The sequence below is a fragment of the Peromyscus leucopus genome, chromosome 9, assembly GCF_004664715.2.
Source record: "Peromyscus leucopus breed LL Stock chromosome 9, UCI_PerLeu_2.1, whole genome shotgun sequence".
Classification (NCBI taxonomy): Eukaryota; Metazoa; Chordata; class Mammalia; order Rodentia; family Cricetidae; genus Peromyscus; species Peromyscus leucopus.
In genome coordinates, this window is record NC_051070.1 from 57,011,122 (window position 1) to 57,031,867 (window position 20,746).

The window sequence follows — 20,746 nt, forward strand, 5'->3', positions numbered from 1 at the left end:
TGTAAGCCACCATAGTAAAACACCACAGGCTGAGTAGCTTAAACAGAAACGGCAAGTTCTAGATTACAGTCTCAGAGGGGTTGGTTTCTTCTGAGGTTTCTCTTGCACACAGTCAGTTCTCACTGTGTCAATACATGGTTTTCCCTCTGTCTATGTACATTATGTTGCTAGAATAAAATGTCTGAGGCAATTCATTTATGAAGGGAAGCATTTATTTAGCCGTCCAACTGGACAGCTCCATAGTGTTGGGCATCCTTACCTCTGGAAAGGTAAAGCCTCCTCCCATGGGGAGTCAGCAGAGCCTGGTACATTCAGTTGAGGCAGGTCCGAGCCCCACCCCTTTATCAAGGTTGTGCAAGGTGTCCCACCAGAGGTAATAGGCTCCAAAAGCCAGCTCATGCACCAGGGATAGATCCTGATCCTACTGCCAGGGGGCCCCTTAAGCAGACCAAGCTACAAAACGGTCTTGCTTATGTAGAGCACCTGGTCCAGTCCCATGGAGGCTCCACAGCTGTTGGTTTAAAGTTCACTAGCTTGATGCAGAGACCCATAGAGATTCACAGCCAAGCACCAGGCCGAGGTCCAGGAGTACAGTCGAAGAGAGGAAAGAGGGATTCTATTAGCAAGGGGCATCAAGATCATGATGCAGGCTTTCTTTGGGCCACCAACCAGCTCTCAAATTATGACACAGAGACTTCTTATTAGTTATGAATGCTCGGCCTAGCTTAGGCTTGTTTCTGGCTAGCTCTTCTAAGTTAAATTAACCTATTTCTCTTTAGCTACCGTTTGCCTTGGGGCTTTTTACCTTTCTTTCTGTATGTCCTACTTTCCTTTTATTTCCAGTGTCTGGCTGGCTGGCAGCTGCCTGGTTTCTGGCTCTGGGTGTGTCCCTCTCTTTCTCCCTCAATCTCTTCTTCTTCTTCTTCTTCTTCTTCTTCTTCTTCTCCTCCTCCTCCTCCTCCTCCTCCTCCTCCTCTTCTTCTCTCTCTCTCTCTCTCTTTCTCTCTCTCTCTCTCTCTCTCTCTCTCAAACCTAAATTTCTCCTCCTACTTATTCTATCTGCCTGTCAGCCCCATCTATCCCTTTTCTGCCTAGCTACTGGCCATTCAGCTTTGTATTAGACCAATCAGGTGCCTTAGGCAGGGAAGGTGAAACAGCAACACATCTTTCCATGATTAAATGCGGCATAAACAAATGTAACAGACCTTTACACAGTTAAAGTAATACTCCGAAGCATAGACAAATGTAACACACCTTTGTCTAGTTAATGTAATATTCCACAACAGTAACCCTTCTCCAATTCAAATGTTAACCTTCTGACCCAGGGCCTTAGGCTATGGAGCCTTCAGGAAGGAACTAAGTCAGGAGAGTATAGCCTTTCAGAATGAGATTAGAGTCTTTGGGAAAGGGACCTAGAGGATTAGTTAGGTTCTTCCCTTTGAGGAAAGTGGGTGAGCATTACCATCTACGAAACAGACACCATCCTGTCTGCATCTTGACTTTGACCTTCACAGACTTCAGAATTGTGGGGAAGGGATTCACCCTGCTTCTGAGCTCCCAGCTTCTGTTATTCTAGTGTGGCTCACCTTTACCCTTTTCTCCCAGGGAGCTTGTTCCCAGGGATGGGACACACACATTCAAACTTAGTGATGCTGCTACACCTTCTCCCAGGTTCCAAGCACGGACCCTCTTACCTCCCACATCTGTTTGCTTTATAGTGGGCACCACTCATGGAAGAAAGCTGCAGGAATCACTCCAAAGCCTCTGGAACCAGCCTGCCTGAGGATTTCTCCATAAGCCAAATATTCAGCCAAGCCATGGCAGCAAGAAGCATCAACCGCCCCATGCTCCAGGCAGCTATTGCTCTCAAGAAGAAAGGTAAGGGTCTCTATGCTGCCCATCCCATGTTTGACCTAATACACCAAAGCCCTTGGGAAACTGAGGGCAGAATACAACTAAGTATGTCTCAACGTCACAGATCTGACACACTCTTAAAGCAAGCCCCTAGAACCAGCTTTACTACATGAGAAAACTCTGTACTGTTAGGATCCCCGGGGAATGATATAATTTTGTATAATAAGGCAATTATCAGTAACTGCTTTATGAACAAAATTCTGTCCTTTTATTGGTGCTAATTACTATCAGTAATTATTCAAATGACCAAACTTCTGTCACAGATTTTATTTTTTTCTTATATCTTTTAATGTGGCTAATGTTTCTACATATATTCTAATATTCTTTATCTAAAAGACCATTGCAAATAAGTGGGATTAAGCATTGAAACTGACTGACTGAATGGCATTTTGGATATAATTTGTGATCAGTGTTTTATAAAATTTTAATGAACTACCAATTTTTTTTGGAAGAAAATGGTTTATTTCACTCACACATTCATAAAATCTGGTGGGCCAATGACATTCTAATTTCTATCCCATACAGTGATTTTGTTAAATTCCTTCAGAGTAAAGGTGAAATGTTTTTCATCATCTCCCTTACATGATTAAAAACAAAGTCATCCCAATATCCCATATACATTTATGTCTAAGTAACTTATTGCAGATCAACAGAGCATGAGCAGACAGAAAGCATCTTTTCATAGACAACTTCCTTGCTGACAGGGCATATACCAGACTACCAAGAAAGAATCAATCATTCTACTGTTTAGCTAGAAAGTTAATCTTACAAAGAACCCTAGAAGAACCACAAACCTAAACTTTTGTACATGAAAGACAGTCAGTCAGCTGTACTTTAGATCTTTAGGATGTATATCTGTTTATCACTAGTTTCTTGTATCAGGAGATTGGGAGCAGGAATGGGTACAAGGAGTTAATCATCATCTTTAATCAACAACCAACCTTAACTGTTGGACGGCTTTGTATTTTTTCGCATTTTTTTTAATTAAGAAATTTTCTACTCACCCTACATACCACCCACAGATCCCACCTCCCCCCTCCTCCCACCCCCCAGCCCTCCTTCCCAAGCCACCCCACATCCCACATCCTCCAAATCAAGGTCTCCCATGGGGAGTCAGCAGAGCCCAGCACACTGAGTCTAGGCAGGTCCAAGCCCCTTCCCACTGCACCAAGGCTGCACAAGGTGTCACACTGCAGGCACCGGGCTCCCAAAATCATGCACCAGGGATGGATCCCAATCCCCCCGCCCGGGTGTCCCCCAAACAGTTCGAGCTAAACAACTGTCTCCCATATCCAGAGGGCCTAGTCCAGTCCCATGGGGGCTCCACAGCCACTAGTACACAGTTCATGGGTCTCCACCAGCTGTCACAGATTTTAAAACAAGGGCTTAAGCAACTCTGATTTTTCCAGTCTTCAGGTGTCAAAGTGACGCTATGAGAGCTGGTGTGAGTTGAGATGATGTCATGTGGTCTAAGATACACAGTCACAACCATCCATTGGAAGGCATTTTATTTTAGTGCCTGCCTCTTCTTCATGGGCATCAATGAAACCATCTGCATCAGACACATCATTGTGGTCAATCCATCTAACTTAGTCCATCTATGCTGCTCTAACAAAAGACCTGAGACTAGAGAGTTTATAAAGGAGCACAAGATTGAGAGGCCTTTGTCCGTGAAGGTCTTCATGCTTTATTTCATCATATTGGAAAAGGGCAGGGCAGAATAGAGTGTGGATGCCGGAAAGACAAGATATTCGGCCTGCAGCTCCCATTATTTTACAATAAGCACTGATTTCCTTCATGAAGGCAGAGTTCTCATGGCCCCTCATTTTGCTAGACCTCTGCCCACTAACACTATGATAGTAGGAATTAAGTTTACAGCACAAGCTTTTAGGAAACACATTCAAGCCTTAGCCCATCCCACACCCATAGCTCTTCACTCACCATAAGCTCATCTATCTCATTTCCATTCTCTCCTGTTTCTTGCCGTGGCTGGCCAAGTAGATAGAGCCAGGGGAGAATGTCATCTCTATCGTTGTTTCTCTAGTCTTGAAATGGGAATTCAGTTCTTGATGGTCATGGCAGGTGTTTGGGTTTGTTTGTTTGTTTTTTAAACAGAGGGCACAAGGTCTTGGTGCTCACAGATAAGCATTAGGGGAACCAGGAATGTTAAACACATAAGGTTGTCTTCTCACAGGAAGATGTGTACCTGTTTTCTGCCTGGGAGTGGATGTAGTTAGTAGCCTGGTGACCTGTCTGTAGGGCCAGGACGTACTTGAATCCCCCAGACAACTATGTTTATCTCAGTCATTCTCCCTTGACCCCATTCTCTTGAGCATTGCTTCTGGGTCAACAGAACTCATCTTTAGGGAAGAGGCCATATGTCCTTTGTAAAGAGTTTCAATGTAAATGTCTCTTAAAATTTGTTGTACATACATTGAGTTAATTATCATCAGGAAATCTTTTCCAAAAGTGTGCTTAAATATGACTGAAATAAACTGCCTGGTATCAGACTCTAGAAGTTTGAACCAACACAGGCTACTGAGTCATGTTAAACTGAATTTCCTTCTTGCCCCATGTTACTCTGCCCACCCTGGTGGTTGCAGAGACCCCCACAGTTTTTAAACATAGAGTTTTCAGTATAGAGTTTTAGTATGGACTGTGTGGGAGCACTGAACTCTACTGTGGGTTCTGAGCAGCGTGGGCCATGTCCATCTGTCAATGTCAGATAGGAAGATCTTCCCTGCCTGCCACAGAAGTGGAGAGGGGCACACGTGCTGATGGAATTTAAGACGCCCTTAAAAAATGAACCGACAGTGTCAAAATACTGCTGTTAAGTGGTAAGGGGTGGAGAGTGGTCTTTAGAAGGCTCCATGCTTTGCTTGCTCGCAGGACAGTGCTCATGGTAAGGATGATTCTTTCTCAACTTTCTCTAATGAAATCTCTGTACACAGAGACTAAAGTTAGTGAGCAGGAGCCACGACGGCAGGGACTTCCCCATTCTCAGGGGCCTCGGGAGGCATCCAGAATATGGCTCTCTATAGCTGGTCCTCTCCCTGGCAAACCCCTGCTCAGGATTCACAACATGCATCATCACCAACAACTGGCTGGACGACAGCGACAAGAGAGGCAGCTTGGCGCAGATGATGTGTGACCTGAGCCAGCACTTCGACTTCCTGATTGAGTCCTGTCAGGTGGGGATGATCAAGCCTGAGCCTCAGATCTACAAGTTTGTACTGGAAACCCTGAAGGCCAAACCCAATGAGGTAAGTAGACACTCCCTTTCAGGGCGTCCCAGAGATCTTGCAACAAGGGACTGACCGAGTTTACAGACTGGGGTGCACTTGAGGCCTGGCAGCGTGGTCCTAGGGCCATTCCTCTTGTGTCAAGAGAGATGTTTTTGACCACAGCCCAGTCTAGAATGTTCCGCTGATGTAGCCCGTTGTGTGCCTGTTGATGTCATTAGATGATAGAGTAGCTACCATGTTTACGGATGAAGAAACAGAGGCCCTGGGAGACTTTGTCAAGAACACAAAGCTAGTGAGAGTCACCCCACCAAAGGGTGATCAGGAGTGGGTCTTCTTCGGCCATAGCCTCCCTGTCCAAGCATCATGTCCCCCTTGAACCCTGTCACCGTTCAGTAAGTGTCCTGAGAGTCACTACACTGAAACACTGTGTTATGATCTCCTCTCATCTTAAAGGTTGACTGGACTAAGGTCCCTCTCCTTCATGTCCTGTCCCTTCCTCCTGCTGGACCCACCTTACCACAAGATGCTCAGAACAGAACCTAGACCCCCATCCCTGAGGACCACGTCCTTCATCTCCTCGCCATAGAACTTCCCCTGGTCCTGTTCTCAGGTGTTTCCTTCTAAAAATGTTCTCCTCACACAAGATGCTTCCTCTGGCTGACACTCATACTGTTTGGGTCCAGATTGTTTTTCTAGATGACTTTGGGAGTAATCTGAAGCCAGCCCGTGACATGGGGATGGTCACCATCCTGGTCCGTGACACAGACACTGCTCTGAGGGAATTGGAGAAGGTCACAGGGACACAGGTAACTTGGGTCTGGGTGGGGTCTGGCTTCCTGACATCCCTCTGTGGTGTAGGAGAAGGCAGTGAGGAGGCCAAGGTGCTCCCTGGCTGCTCTGTGAGTGATTCTGGGGCAGAGGGAGTCCATCGCCTGTGGTTCAGGTAGTCCACGCCCCTGACCAGCATCCATCCATTTCTTTCTATGAAGCCAGTGAGCAAGAGTTTAAATTACCTTTTGGTAAGTCAGGAAACTAAGACAAGAGAAAGTCACGTAAAGGCTGGACAGTGGCTCAGTTGGCAAAGTGTCTGTCATGCACATGTGAGGACTGACTGTGATCTCTAGCACTCACATGGAATCTGGGCTCAGTGGCACATGTGTGTGACAGAAAACAGAGTCAGGAGGGACGGCTTTCTTAGGTGGCCCCATCTGCACTAGAGATGGCAAGTAGAGCAGTGAAGGATGGCCAGCCTGCCCAGTCGGGGCTCAGGTATTAGGAGATTTACCAGAGCATGCGCTCAGTAGCTCATCCTCCGCTAGTGATGCTTTGGGAACCAGCACCAGTAAGGTAAAAGAGGGAGTATTCTGAAACTTTCCTCCTCACCTAGATGTTATCCAAAGACAGGTCAGGGGAAGCCTCTTAGCTCTCCAGAGGCCAAGGCCAAGGCCCAAGACACAGGCTATTAAGGGATGGGCTTTCTGAGATTCATACACTGAAACGGCAAGGCCCAGTATCTCAGGATGTGATTGGATTTGAACACGGGGCCTTCAGAGAGGTGATTAAGGCAACAGAAGACCAGAAGGAGGAAATGGCAGCCTGATATGACTGGTCTCCATGTAAGAAGTGGAAACTAAGCCACAAGCACACAGAGGGACACATGGGGACACAGAGGGAGACAGCTATCTATAAACACAGAGCAAGGCCTCAGGAGAAACTGGCCCAATTAACACCTTCATCCAAGACTTCCATCCTCCCAAACTGAAGAGATAGCTGTCTGTTGTTGAAAGCGCCCCGTCTGTGGGACTCTATATAGTGGGAACTTGAACAGCCAAAGACAGCCACAGAGCTGGGCTGCAGCTGACTGAGGGGAGACCTTCTGACAGAGGCATCACAGAGAGGCAGAAGCTGTGCCTGGCCCGAGCCCGGTGGCCATCTGAGGACTTCTGCGGAGGATGGTCTGAAACCACAAAGATTTATAAGTCTTGCGTTTTTATGGCTCATCTGATGTTCATTTGGTAGCCTCAGGGCCTTTGTGGAACACTGTCAATCATTTAGGGACTTGGGATGACAGAGAACCTACTGTCACCTACTGGAGGCTTCCAAAATCACACAGGATGCCCAGTTGAAGGATGGGAGGTGAGGGTCTGTAGAGAGTCACGTGTGAGTTTTTTTTGGCTTAACCAGGGGGCTGTGTACTCCTGTCTGCATTCCAATGGAGAGAACTCAGTCACAAGACTCCATTGGACGGAGACAGCTGATGGAGTCCAGCCATGCCCGAGCAGGAGGGGTTTGGTTCATGAGGACCGTCAGGACTCACTCAGGAGGGGTGGCCAAGGTGATGTCGGGGATCTCACACCGTGCCCATCATTCTTTCAGTTCCCTGAGGCTCCTCTGCCAGTGCCCTGCAACCCAAATGACGTCAGCCATGGGTATGTGACAGTAAAGGTAAGTCAGCCATGTTCTCTCTGGCCACAGTACATAAAATGGTACGTGAAATGACAAGGACCATCGAGCTGGCAGTCCACAGAGAGGAAAACAGAAGATACCAAAGCTCGGCGGGTGGTCAGAGCCCTTGGTGTATGTTTGGCATCGCAATCATTGGGCAGCAGAAACAGATTCCTGGGGCTTGGTGACCAACAAGAATGGCCTACTTTATGAGTTCCAGGCCAATGAGAGATTCGTCTCAAAAAGAAAATTAAAAATAAAAATAAATAAATAAGGTGGACAGCTCCTAGGACATGTATCTTAGTTACTTTACTATTGCTGTGATGAAATACCACGACTAAGGCAGCTTATAGTAGGAAGAGTTTGTTTGGACTTATGGTTCCAGAGGACTAGAGTTTATGATAGTTGAGCAATGGTATGGCAGCAATTGGCTGGAGCGGCAGTTGAGAGCTCACATCTTGATCCACAAGGAGATGGAGAGAGCATGCTGGGAATAGCACAAACCTCAAAGCTCACCCTCTGTAACACACCTCCTCCAACAAGGCCACACCTCTTAATCCTTCCCAAGGAGTTCCACCTTCTGGAGACCAATTAACTAAATGCATGGGCCTATGGGGGTTGTTCTCATTCAGACCACCACAGAATGATACTCAAAGTTGACCTCTGGGCATCATACATGCATACAAGCACATGTTCCCTCACATGCATGACCTCCCCCACATATATATGCACATGCACACATGCACACGAAGCAAACAGGTTTTCACAACATAGACATAGTATTCTACACATCACAATTTGTTTTATACAAAATCAGGGCCCAGCTGAAAATCATGAGATATTGCCAGTACCAAGTCACTTTACAGAGGAAGCTAAATTGTTTTGATTCTGTTTGCTCCCAACTGCATACTCCTTTCACTTTGTAGTGAAAACTGCCTGGTATGTCACCCACATTGGCCACTGACAGTTCCCAGCCATTGTCAGCTAGCCTTTGGGTCTTGAGCTGAGGTGGCTGGGTCAGGCAAGGTCTGGCTGTCCCCTGCAGTGGCTTGTGGAATGCCACCTACAGAAGTGAGCCCAGTTCTGCGTACACTAGCATCAAGATTGCTGTCACTCCCCTCTCTCTCCCACAGCCAGGGATCCGCCTGCATTTTGTAGAGATGGGCTCTGGCCCTGCCGTGTGCCTCTGCCATGGGTTTCCTGAGAGCTGGTTTTCTTGGAGGTACCAGGTAAGAAAAACTGAGGAAGGCACTCCCAAGGCTGGGTGAGGAGAGAGGGAATTTAGATGCTGGGGGCCAGCCTGGGATGTTATAGACAAATCATTTCCAAATTGTTTAGATGCTGGGGGCCAGCCTGGGATGTTATGGATGAATCATTTCCAAATTGTGACCGCAAGGCCTCAATGATGCTGAGTATAGGAAATACCTTGGGGCTATACTGATCCTCAAGACACCCGTACAAATTATAAGGAGCCTCTTGTTGGGAAATCTTAGTAATGAACCCAGAAATATGCAAAGGCTTTATCAGACAAGATGTTCTATTCAATGTGGCTTTGAGGCAGTGTACAACCCCTCCACTGTCCATGGTGGTCTCATGAGGTGGGCTCCTTGTGAGATGGTCTCCATGGGGATGAGACTAACAAGAACCACCTGGCACTTTAGGTGGAGCCATTTACAAGAAAGAGGGAGGAAGGCATACAAACAAGGACCATCAGCTAAGAACTGGTGAGACCACACTGCCATGCCCTTGAACTGTTTTGTTTTCCAGATCCCAGCTCTGGCCCAGGCAGGCTTCCGGGTTCTAGCTATAGACATGAAAGGCTATGGAGACTCATCTTCCCCTCCCGGTGAGTTGGCTGTCCTATAGATGTCCTGTGTGGTCATGCTTCTCTCTGTTCAGCATCTCTAGTACCCCTGAGCTCTCCCGCCCCCTGAGCTTGCCCTGTCCAGGTTGAGCACCTCTGATGAGACCCTGGTCCTTCCCTTCAGTGTTCCGTATCTTAGGGCTTGGGTTGCTCCTGATCTGTACACTCTGAGTGACCCAGGTGGCCCACAGGCTTGCACCAGAGGAGGCCTCTGCTGGTCATCAGGGATGTCGAGTGTAGGATGTACCATCTATTTCTAGAAAGGTTTTCCTATACTGAGTCAGTTGCTCAGTTTTTCCTCTCCTCGGCCCTGGCCACACCTATTCTTTCTGTGAAGGCAGCTGCTCTCGGTACCTCATGTCAATGGGCTCATTCGACAGTTACCCTTTCATGACTGGCTGATCTTATCTAGTATCATGCCTTCAGTGATTATCCCTGTTGGATTGCCGTACCTCCTCTCTTTCAGGATGAATGCTCTCACAGTGTGCAAACCACCAACTGCCTGTGCATCCATGCCATGCACCAAAGAACACTGGGTTTCCCCATCTTTTGGCTACTTTGAATATCACTGCTCTGGATGTGGGTACACACACACACACCTGTGCATCCCCACTTTCCTATCTTTAGAACTGCTGGATTCTGCAGCACTTGTAGGTTGGATCTAAGCCCTAGATCTCCAGAACCCAAAAGTAAGCTATACGCAGCCTCTCAACCCTGAGGCCATTTGTAGGTTCATGAACCTTTTCCTGGTGGGAAGAGTTCTTCATTTTTATTAGGTTCAAGTGAGTCCTCAGTCCAAGGGTCTTCAGAGCCCAGGTGTGGAGGCAGGGACATGATGCAGCCAGGCATGAACACAGCTCCTCCAAAGGACAGTAATGCTGTTGACAGCTGGGTCCCCTAAGCTGCTTTCCATGCCCCTTAACCCCAGTGATCACATCTGGCGTGTCTGACTCCTGTGACTGCTGACCTAGACTGGGACTTTGGCCACTCCCAGGACCCTCCTCCTGGTCCCTTGACATGTCATGCTGGAGTGCGTGGTGGGTCATTCCCTAAGCATGGCAATGTCTGCTCAGTGACTCCTGCCTCCTGAATGACACCAAACTGAACTTTAGACTTAAGGGCAGCTTTCATATATAAAGCCCTAGGAAGTCAGCTTTCCAGTTTGAGTTATGAGAATACTTGCTTTGAATTCACCTCAGAACAGTCTGCTGAGAATTGCCTGGGAAAATGACATGGCCACATCGCATTCTTGATAGAGCTTATGAAAAGTGAAGGGTTAGGACTTTTATTGAATGATTTTGTTGTTTTTCTTACATTTCCACCATGTGGGTTTTTTGACATTTCTTTCTCTTTATGCTCACCGGAATAACTGTAATTGGTTTTTAAAAGAGTCACTTACTCTCCAAAGCAGTAACATTCTTCAGGTACATTGCAGCCCTCATCAAAATGTCAATGACTCCCTCCCCCCCCCCAGACAGGGATTTACTGTGTATCCTGGCCAGCTTTAAATTCACTCCCTGGCTCTGACTCCCAAGTGTTCAATAGCATACTTTTAGACAGAAATAGAGAAATTCTACAATTCATGCAGAACCACACATATCCACAAAGAATTGAATGCATTCTGAAAAAAAACACAAAGATGTAGGGATTTGAAATCAAATGTTGTGATTTCAAACACTATTCGAAGTTCACAATAGTTGAGTGGTATGGTATGATACCAGAAAGAAGACAGAGATCAGGACAAGTAGAACAGACCAAAGAATTCAGAAGTAAACACACACACACAACACACACACACAATACATACACACACACACACACACACACACACACACAGAGTTAACTGGTCTTTGACAAGGGTGCCAGGAATATACTGCAAGAAGGAGCTAGCTCTTCAATAGAGACAGTAAGGAACACCCAACAAAATCAGATTGGGCCTTTGTCTTATAGCATGTTAACATCCAACTCAAAATAGACTTAAAAAGTAAAAAGAATCAATATATTGAGAGGGTTTGGGCTTTTTGTTTGTTTGTTTGTTTATAAATTTAAAATCACATTATATATCTGTGGTGTGTGTGTGTGTGTGTGTGTTTTAAGACAGGATTTCATCCTTCAATCCCAGCACTTGGGAGGAAGAGGCAGGCGGATCTCTGTGAGTTTGAGGCCAGCCTGGGCTACCAAGTGAGTTTTCCAGGAAAGGTGCAAAGCTACACAGAGAAACCCTGTCTCGAAAAACCAAAAAAAAAAAAAAAGACAGAATTTCATTATATAGATCAGGATAGCCTTGAACTCACAGACATCTGCCTGTCTCTGCCTCCTGAATGCTGGGGATTAAAAGCATGTGCAAACATGCCTGAAATTGATTTATTTGTTCATTCATTCATTTCTAATTACAGAAATAGAAGAATATGCCATGGAAGTGTTATGTAAGGTAAGAAGCCTCTTCAGTACCATCTACAATGTTCCATCCTGAGTTTCTCCCTGATGTAAGCCAGAAGCACAGGTGTCCATTTAAACTGTAAGAAAGCACAGTGCACAGCATTTGGGTGTCGATTCTTGCTGAACAGGATGGTGATAGCTCTAAATGACAGCCAGAGTGTATGAAGCATAAAGTGTGATTCCCAAATAAGACTGGGGAGCCTGAGGTTGCTGCCCAAGGTTGACAACTAGTAGATCCATATTGGAAAGCTTCCATAGTCAACCCATTCTGAGAGTCTTCAACCAGCAGCTCTGCATGTAAACTGAGCCTTCTCTGCCACAAAGCTCAGATAAAAGCCCAGCTTCTAGGTGGGACTGTCCTCCTGCCTCAGTTTTCCAGCAGTGATTCTCCCCCTTTTCCGGATCTTGCTCAGGTTTCCCCACCAAATCCCCAGTAATTCATTGTAGGAGCTTCTCCGCCACCATCCACTCACCTTATTTCTGTTGGAATCTATTCTCAGGATGGGTGCTGCCCACTTATTTCTGTTAGGATCTAGTCTCAGGATGGGTGCATTGGGTTACTTCACAGAACCACACTCCTGCATGGGGTCCTGAGGCCAAAACGAACAAGATGAAGAGAACAGTTCCTATCCTCTGTCTTTGAAGGGTCATTAGTATGTCTACTACTAGGAACTAGCCCAAGAGAACTCATGGTAAGAAAATCCAGACTCCAGTGTTCAAAACAACCCCATCCATAGTATCTAAGAGTGGAAACAGCCCAAACACCACCAGCTAACGAGTAGACGGGTGCTATGCCAAAATCCATGCACCGGAAGGTTACTGGGTCATGAAGAGTAGGGAAACATCGGAGTGTGTCCCCCCATGAGCCAATCTGGAAGCTACAATGTTAAGCAGAAGCCAGTTATGAAAGCCACATACCAAGTAATTCCATTCATGTGGAGTTTTCAGAAGAGGCAGTCCAGAGGGAACTGAGGCTGCCAAGATGCAGGGGAACTAGAGAATAAAGTGATGCCTGATGGGTTAAACCTCAAGGGGAAGTTTGCAAAGTTTGTGGCCATGAAGACTTTCTGATACTGGGTGGTGGTGACAGTTTCACAATTCTGATTGTTCTAAACCCACTGAAGTGTGGACTTTAAAGGGGCTAATTATACCATATGTGACATATTCATAATGCTCTTTTAAAAAATCACCACAATAATTTAAACATAAAATCCTGTTTAAAAAGCTGACATTGGCTTCAAATACAGGGTCAGAAAAAAGTGGAATTTAAGACCCATAACACTGCTTGTCTTCAAGTGCCCATAAAACTTTCTCGTCGTAACTCCCCAAATACCTTGCAAAACAATTTACCTCAACTACAACTCCTAAATTTGTGTGTCAGTTCATCACATAACTCTTAGGTTTTTGTAAAGCTGGGCTCTCCTTTCATTTCATTTTTATTTTTAATTGACAAGTAATGCGTTTTGTCATGCATAGCGAAATGTTTAATATCCTCCGTAGCACGGTCACGTCAAGGTAAATGACAGATGCATGACCTCAGATAGATGCGTGTCAAGATGTTTTGATGTTTAATATAAGTTACTGAATGGTCACATCTAGGTCACTGACAGATGCGTGACCTCACATAGTCATCATTGATGCTGACAGCACGACATTCACCTGACATTTTTCAAGAATCCATCACTGCCAATTACAGTCACTTTGCTATAGAGTAGGTCTCTGCAACTTCTCTCTCCCTCTCGGATTGTAATTATTTATCCCTTGACCAGTCTCGTGCTCACCTTCCTCATGCCCACTGGTTCAGCCTCTGCTATTCTTCAGCTCTGCTTCATGGAAAGCTGTTCTAGACCTCATAAGAATGAGCTCCCTGGCCACTTGTCTGTGTTGTCTTATTTCATTTAGTTTCATGTTCTCCATGTTGCTCCAAATAACTTGATGCCCCCCTTTTGTGTCCAACTAGTATCACCTTGTATATGTACCCCTATTTTTTTGCATCTTTCATCAACTGATGGACACTTAGGTCGATGCCATCTTTTGGCTTCCATGGATATGCTGCAATAAACATGCATGATTTTTACTTTAGGCTAGGAGCCTTTATTCTACCCATAAACCTCCTGTATATTTATAGCCTTGGGATTCCAAACTGAAAATTCTGGATGCAGCACAGCAAAACTATCTTTTCAAGTTCAGTCGTGTTTGGAGATGTGTCTACACCCAGCTGACCCTTAAACTGTGTGTGTGGCTTTTGGCATGGGGTTTAACCTTTGCAGGTCATGTTCTCAGCTGTATGATGCAGTGAATGGCTGGGGCTCTATGTTTTACAAGGTTCCTTAGGATCCAAGTATTGTTCTTAGCTCATGGAGTCTAGAGAGGACATGGAACTCACTATAACTTCTATGTTGAACTAGAATGTGGAAAGGTGTTACATGTAGCTCATCAGGGTGTGTCACCCATGCTGTTGTGAGCTCTTGGGGCCTGTGAGTTCCTAGAAGTGATGACAGAATATGAAGAGGTGTTCATGTGCGCTTCCCCAAGACAAAACTCATGGTTTCTATCAGAGACTGCAAGAGGTCTCAGGAGACAGAGGATGCTGTGGTTCAGGAAAGGGGTGGGAGCTCTCATGACATGATCTGCCCACTAGCACTCTGTCATTTTAAAGTGGAGTTTTTCCTGAGACCCGTCCTGACAGTGTGTGGCATGTGGCAGACTGTTTCTGTCCACCTTACCTCTCTGATGCCGAGTCTGTGTGCTTATTTTTAGGAGATGGTATCATTCCTGGATAAGCTGGTGAGTCATTCCTTCGAGCTGATCTCTTTGGAGAATTCTGTGTGGATCTTGGTAATGAAAGGAGAGCTGGATGCCTTGGAGGGTTGGCTGTTGGTGACTATGAGCAGAGAGGACCAGGGCAGGGGAGACACGAGCTTCAGACAGCAGGGAGAGGGGGATGGTCCCCAAATTAAAGATAACCAAGGGTGAGGGTGGATAGGTGTTTTGCCATTCATTCAAGAAAGTGAAGGGAAATGCCTTTGTTGGCATCCATCCAGGGAGGGGAACCTTGAGTATCAGGGAAAGGTGTGGGGAAATAATCTATAAGCTAGTACTTCACAGTTCATTAAATCTTGAATCTCTTCCAACAAATCTCAGCTCAAACTCAGTCACAGGAATGAAAGTGGCCGTGGTCATCTGCAGAGCGCATGTACTAGACCGCTCTGCCACGCCCTCTGCCTCATGGCATTAGTCTAGAATGGAATGCAAACACTGTAGGTCAGACTGGAGAGGAGGAATGTTCTAGGCCAATGGCAATGGAGCCCCCTGGGACCTAGTGAAGGCGCTTTAGGGCGGTGACTGGTGCAGACCACCATGGGAGGCTTGATAGTAGACAGAAAGGGACAGAGCATGGCAGGGACCTGGGACAAGGAGCTATCTTCAGAGGGGGTGGAAAGGCTGAGGCATCTGAAAAGCCTCAGATGACCAACGGGGCAGCACTGGAGAAGGGAAGAGAGCCTGCTTTAACCTATGTTGGGAGACCCAGTTGGAATTATGACTGTCGCTTTCCACATACATGGTACAGGCAGATCACTTCCCACCTGTGTGGCAGCCATTGCAGGCTACCGGGAGGACTCCAGGCGTGGACATGAACGCCTCCACATGGATGTAATAGGTGTTCAGTCAAGGAAAGCTGCTGTCATCAGCAGCTGTAGCCGAAAGGGAGGAAGAGATGGAAGGTGATTTTGGACTTCTTATGACTAAGTAAGGGGGAAAGGGTCCCAGAAGAGTAAGGGAAGAATTGTAATCACACAGTGAGTGATGTGACCTGGGAGCCTGGAGAGGAAAGTTAACGTTTTAAAGAGAGAAGGTGGGGTGAAACAAAGATGATTTGAGAGAAGGGAGACAGACAGACAGACAGACAGGCAGGCAGAGGAGAGAGAGAGAGGGGGGGGGAGAGAGAGAGAGAGAGAGAGAGAGAGAGAGAGAGAGAGAGAGAGAGAGAGAGAGAAGGAACTCGTGGCTACTGGTCCTGTCTTCAAAGCCCAGTCATTTGTGGAGACTGAAGAGGATGGGGATGTGTGAGAGGTGGAGTTTAGAATGATGCACACCTCAGAGGAGTTTCGGGGGTGCCCGATGGACTCACTAGGCTGTCAAGGAGAGGCCTTTGGCTCGTCTGCAGATCCCAGAAATCCACCCTCATCGTGTCTCTTCTTGTTTCTCTAGGGGATCCCTCAAGCAGTGTTCATTGGCCACGACTGGGCTGGTGTGCTGGTGTGGAACATGGCTCTCTTTTACCCTGAGAGAGTGAGGTAAGCAGCCAGGTGCAGTAAGGATTTGCGAGGTTGGACTTAGAGTCTCCTCCCCACTCCAACAACTCCCCCCCGCAAGCCAGGTACCTCAGCTCTGCAAAACTTCTAGAAAACGTTCAATAGGGAAGGTAATCACACTAAGATGGGCCTACTGAGCTCCTAGGAACAGCCTCTGACTGACAATGAGGCGGCGAGTAATTCAGAGTCAGAGTGTCTTGGAGTACAGGGCTGACTCTGAGTGGAGTGGACAAAGAGGTGATAAAGGTTTATAGTGTCACAGTATTAATCAGAAGGAGAGAGTTCACTCTGGACTAAGAACCAGAAAATGTGTCCTTTAAGTGGGTGTTATAGCACATGCCTATAATCCCAGCACATGGGAGGCTGACGCAGGAGGATTGTGAGTTCAAGGTCATCCTGGACTACAGAAAGAGAGAGTGAGAACAAGAGAGGCCTTCAGTTCTGTCCTGCAGTGACAGTGTGACAAGTGTCACCTCCTAGCCCTTGGTCTCTTCAACTACAAAGCTACAACTGAAACTCGTAGCCAGACCGACACCCTGAAATGCTGTGTGGGTCATGGCATGTCACGGTCACCACCGCAGTATCCACGGTCATTATCAAGGCTCTGGTGGAAGTTTCTGGACAGCCTGGAATCTAGTGGGTGAAGTAGACCTCGTGGCCACACACAGTTAGCTAGAAAGCTGTAGTTAACGCCTCTGTCTTGGTAGGAGAGGGGTATAGGCAGCAGGGTCTGCATGCTCCAGATCATGCAGTCGCGTTTTCAACGGCCGTCTTTGGAAGAACAGAGAGCCCTCTTCACACGGTGAGATGACCTCAGAGACTGAAATTAATCAGGAATTTCCTAAAACATTTTTAAAATATATACCTCATTTGTATTTATTTTTAAACCTATTTTTATTTTGTGTGTGCCTATAGTGTGTGTTGTGGATATATATTGTGCATACATGCCAGTGTATGGGAGGGTGCCCATGTACGGAGGCCACAGCAAGACACCAGGCTTCTTTCTCTGTCTCTGTCTTATTACCTTGAAGCAGGGTATCTCACTGGACCGGCAGCTGGCTTTTTTGACTAGGCTGGCTGAGGAGTGGACTGGGGCTCCGCCTCTCTCTGCTCCTGCAATACAGAGGGTTCCCGGCACTTGCTTCCATGCCTGGCTTTTTATAGGGGTGCTGGAAATTTGAACCCAGGTCCTTAGGTCCTTGTGTTTGTAGAGCGAGTGCTCTTACCCACTAAGCTACCTCTCCCGATCCCTCCTAAAACACTTCTAAAGTGTATGTATTACTGCTCTCCTCCCCCATCCTTACTCATTCCTTTCCTCTTTCTCTTGTTTCACTAAAACTGGAAATCAGAGTTTAATTCTTGTCTTAGTTAGGGTTTCTGTTGCTGTGACGAGAGACCATAACCACAGCAACTCTTATAAAGGAAAGCATTTCATTGGGGCTGGCTTACAGTTCAGAAGTTCAGTCCGTTATTATCATGGCAGGAAGCATGGCGGCCTGCAGGCAGACATGGTGCTTGAGAGGTCGCTGAGAGTTCCACATTGGGATCTGTCATCAGCAGGAAGACAAAGTAAGCCACTAGGCCTGGCTTGACCTTCTGAGACCTCAAAGCCAGCCCCCTGTGACACACTTCCTCCAACAAACCCACATCTACTCCAGTAAGGCCACGCTTCCTAATAGTGCCACTCCCTGAGCCTATGAGACCATTTTCAGTCAAAACCACCACAATTCTTAAACAAATTGTACGGTAACCAAAGAGTTACTCTACAAGCAAATTGCATGCTGCTGAAAATTAAACCAATAGGAATATAGCCATGAGCATGATATGTAGCTTAAAGAAGACCATATATATTGTTTTTCTCAACTTAGTCTCTTCCCAGCAAAAATTTAGAAACATTTTACTGGCCAAACTGAGGTTTTGCCTGAATAGCATCAGACCTGAGACATCCCGGCAAGCCCTAGTCTCCAGCTCCTCTCTTGTTCTATCTCAGGCACCCTAACCCTTAGCAATGTAGTGATCACTTCCAATCACTCCCAGAAAGGTATGTGTGTGTCCACAAAGGTGTGTGTGTGTCCACAAAGGTATGTGTGTGTCCACAAATGTATGTGTGTGTCCACAAAGGTATGTGTGTGTCCACAAAGGTATGTATGTGTCCACATAGGTATGTGTGCGTCCACAAACATATGTGTGTGTCTAAGGCAGGTAAGGTTAAAAAAGAAGCTGCAGTTGAGTCGGGGAAACCCTACTAGGTTAAGACTCCAAACACCTGTGTCCCAGGTCCCCACTCACCGACAAAGTGAAACCGTGCACGTAGTTTCCCACTTCGGCTCCAGTTTCGACCTGAAATGTTCTTTCTGGGTCGTGTCTGTCTCAAGAGGCTCTTTGTTTTAATGCTGCTTATTCTTCTCGCAGAGCCGTGGCCAGCCTGAACACGCCGTTCATGCCACCAAATCCTGAGGTGCCCCCCATGGAAGTTATCAAATCTATCCCAGTTTTTAACTATCAGCTGTACTTCCAGGAACCAGTAAGTGGGGGACACCAAGAGCTATGGAGTCAATGGTGTTGCCTCTCTCCCCTCCCCTCTGCTCCCCTCCCCTCCCCTCCTTTTCCCTTCCCTCCTCTCCCTCTTGTCCCTCTCCCCTGCCCCTTAAATATCCTGAGGCATTAGTTAGAAATGTAAAAATGACTTTGCAAACAGGTTGGGGCATACTGGCCACAGATCCAGTGGGTCCTTTGTGAGTAGGTGAACATTTCTCTGTGTCCGTCTGGGTGGCCACCGGCTGAGGAGCAGGGGACGGGGCCAGGCTGGCTTCTGCTGCTTCTGCGATGTGTGCAGCAGGAGCCAAATGCTCACTTAAAGCTGCCGGTCTCAGGCTCTTGCTAGGGACCTTGTCCTCTGCTCACTGACAACTGAGCCTTGTGAAATGTCACCAACAGCCAAAGAGCCCCACAGCAGGCACTCAAGAGTGTTGAAAGGATGTGGGGTTGTGCGAGGTATCAGCACAAGTCCCACAAAGATGCCTTTCAAAGACATCCCTGGAGTGTATGAGCCTTGTGAGGAGGGTCTGATACCACCTTTGACAGGGACTCTCTGAGAACGTTGTGAGTCCCCTGACCAGAAATAACGAGTCCATCCTCAGTGCACTCTAACCAGTGAGCTACACAGCCCAGCATCAGCTGAGCTGGACTGTGGGAAGACTTCTGAATCAAGCAGGCACTTTCTTTGCTTGCCACTTCCATAGTTTAGCAAATCTGGAGCTGTCCCAGAAGCCATGCCTCCTTCAGGAATCCCCACCCCCTGCTCGGGAAGCCCTCCTCCACCACCAAACAGCTCTGCCCCCTTGATCCCACATCACTGTGTATGTGCTCCTGGCTCACCTTGAGGGCCAGGGCTCACCTTGTTCTTGCAGCATCTGTGGATGCCTGGGGTACAGTAGGACTGAACCAATGCTCTCAGAAAGGGGGATCCTACAGCCGCACGCACAAAGCCATGTGGTGACCATGATCCTGAGCCCTTGGATGTGTGGAGAGGTCTCTTTATGTGGTTCTGCACATTTTGCTCTTTGAGGTGGATTGACACTGGATCTGTGCCCATGCAGGGAAGGAGTGATCATCCCCCCCATGCTGAATTTGCAGTTAAAGATTTTTTGATGAGAGCCATGTTGGCTTGTTAATTACGAGCCCACTCATTTGTAAGATTCGATTCCACGGAGAATCAATGCATGTCTTCTTCAAGGTGATGAATGCCAGGCAAGAAATAGCAACGGGAGCCTGTAGATCCGCAGTGATGGATAAGAGCCTGTCCTGCCTGTGAGTCGGGCTCAGTCAGGATTCTTATTTATTGAGAGCCAACCTCACCCCAGAAGCAGCTGCTGTTGATGAGGCACATTTCAGTGTCTGGAGCCCTGCAGAGGCCTCCACAGAGCTCTGATCTCACGTGGTCCTTAGAAGAGTAAACAGACACCAAGAGGCGGTGAGGCTCAGAGAGCGCATGGGTCAATAGTTCTGAAAGTCCATCATGCCGACAGGGAGGGGGTGTAAAGGTGAGGGCCAGAAAGGAGAGGATAAAAGGGATTGTGCTCTTGGGGACTTAGGGAAAGGCTGCATTTCACAGTGGCAAGTGTCCTGACTGCTCCTTCTGTGCTCCTGAGCCCAGCCTTAGCACCTAACACACATGGTTCAAGCCCCAGTACTGACTCATGACCTTAGCTCTCCAAGACCTGGGTTGATTCATCATCTGTCAGATGGGGTTGGTAAGGATGGAAAGGGATTGTGCATGTTTCTTATCGTGCTGACATGGCACGCAGGCTCGGCAGCATGTGGTGATTATTGTACACACAGGCCGGGTGACACAAGGTGATTCTTACCATCAACATTGTCACTGTTCTTAAAGTTACTGAATGGCACCAAGATCGCCTAGCTTTTTTTTTTATTTTCAATATTATCAGGAGATGTAACCCAATATGGCCAGCTGCAGCCTGAGGAGTTGGGTCTTAGAGACCTCTACACAGGTGATGCCAGGA

The 20,746-nt window shown here is 47.0% G+C and overlaps 1 protein-coding gene across 1 annotated transcript in view; it reads left to right on the forward strand.

Annotated features, from left to right (window-relative positions):
* Window positions 1-20,746, forward strand: part of Ephx2 (epoxide hydrolase 2) — a 40,557-nt gene that overhangs the window by 9,135 nt on the left and 10,676 nt on the right. Inside the window, exons 3-12 of the mRNA XM_028890021.1 lie at window positions 1,719-1,878; window positions 4,987-5,177; window positions 5,843-5,965; window positions 7,536-7,604; window positions 8,738-8,833; window positions 9,372-9,450; window positions 11,865-11,899; window positions 14,668-14,694; window positions 16,120-16,205; window positions 18,636-18,747. Of these exons, the coding sequence (XP_028745854.1) occupies window positions 1,719-1,878; window positions 4,987-5,177; window positions 5,843-5,965; window positions 7,536-7,604; window positions 8,738-8,833; window positions 9,372-9,450; window positions 11,865-11,899; window positions 14,668-14,694; window positions 16,120-16,205; window positions 18,636-18,747 (978 nt within the window). The remainder of the gene's footprint in view (window positions 1-1,718; window positions 1,879-4,986; window positions 5,178-5,842; window positions 5,966-7,535; window positions 7,605-8,737; window positions 8,834-9,371; window positions 9,451-11,864; window positions 11,900-14,667; window positions 14,695-16,119; window positions 16,206-18,635; window positions 18,748-20,746) is intronic.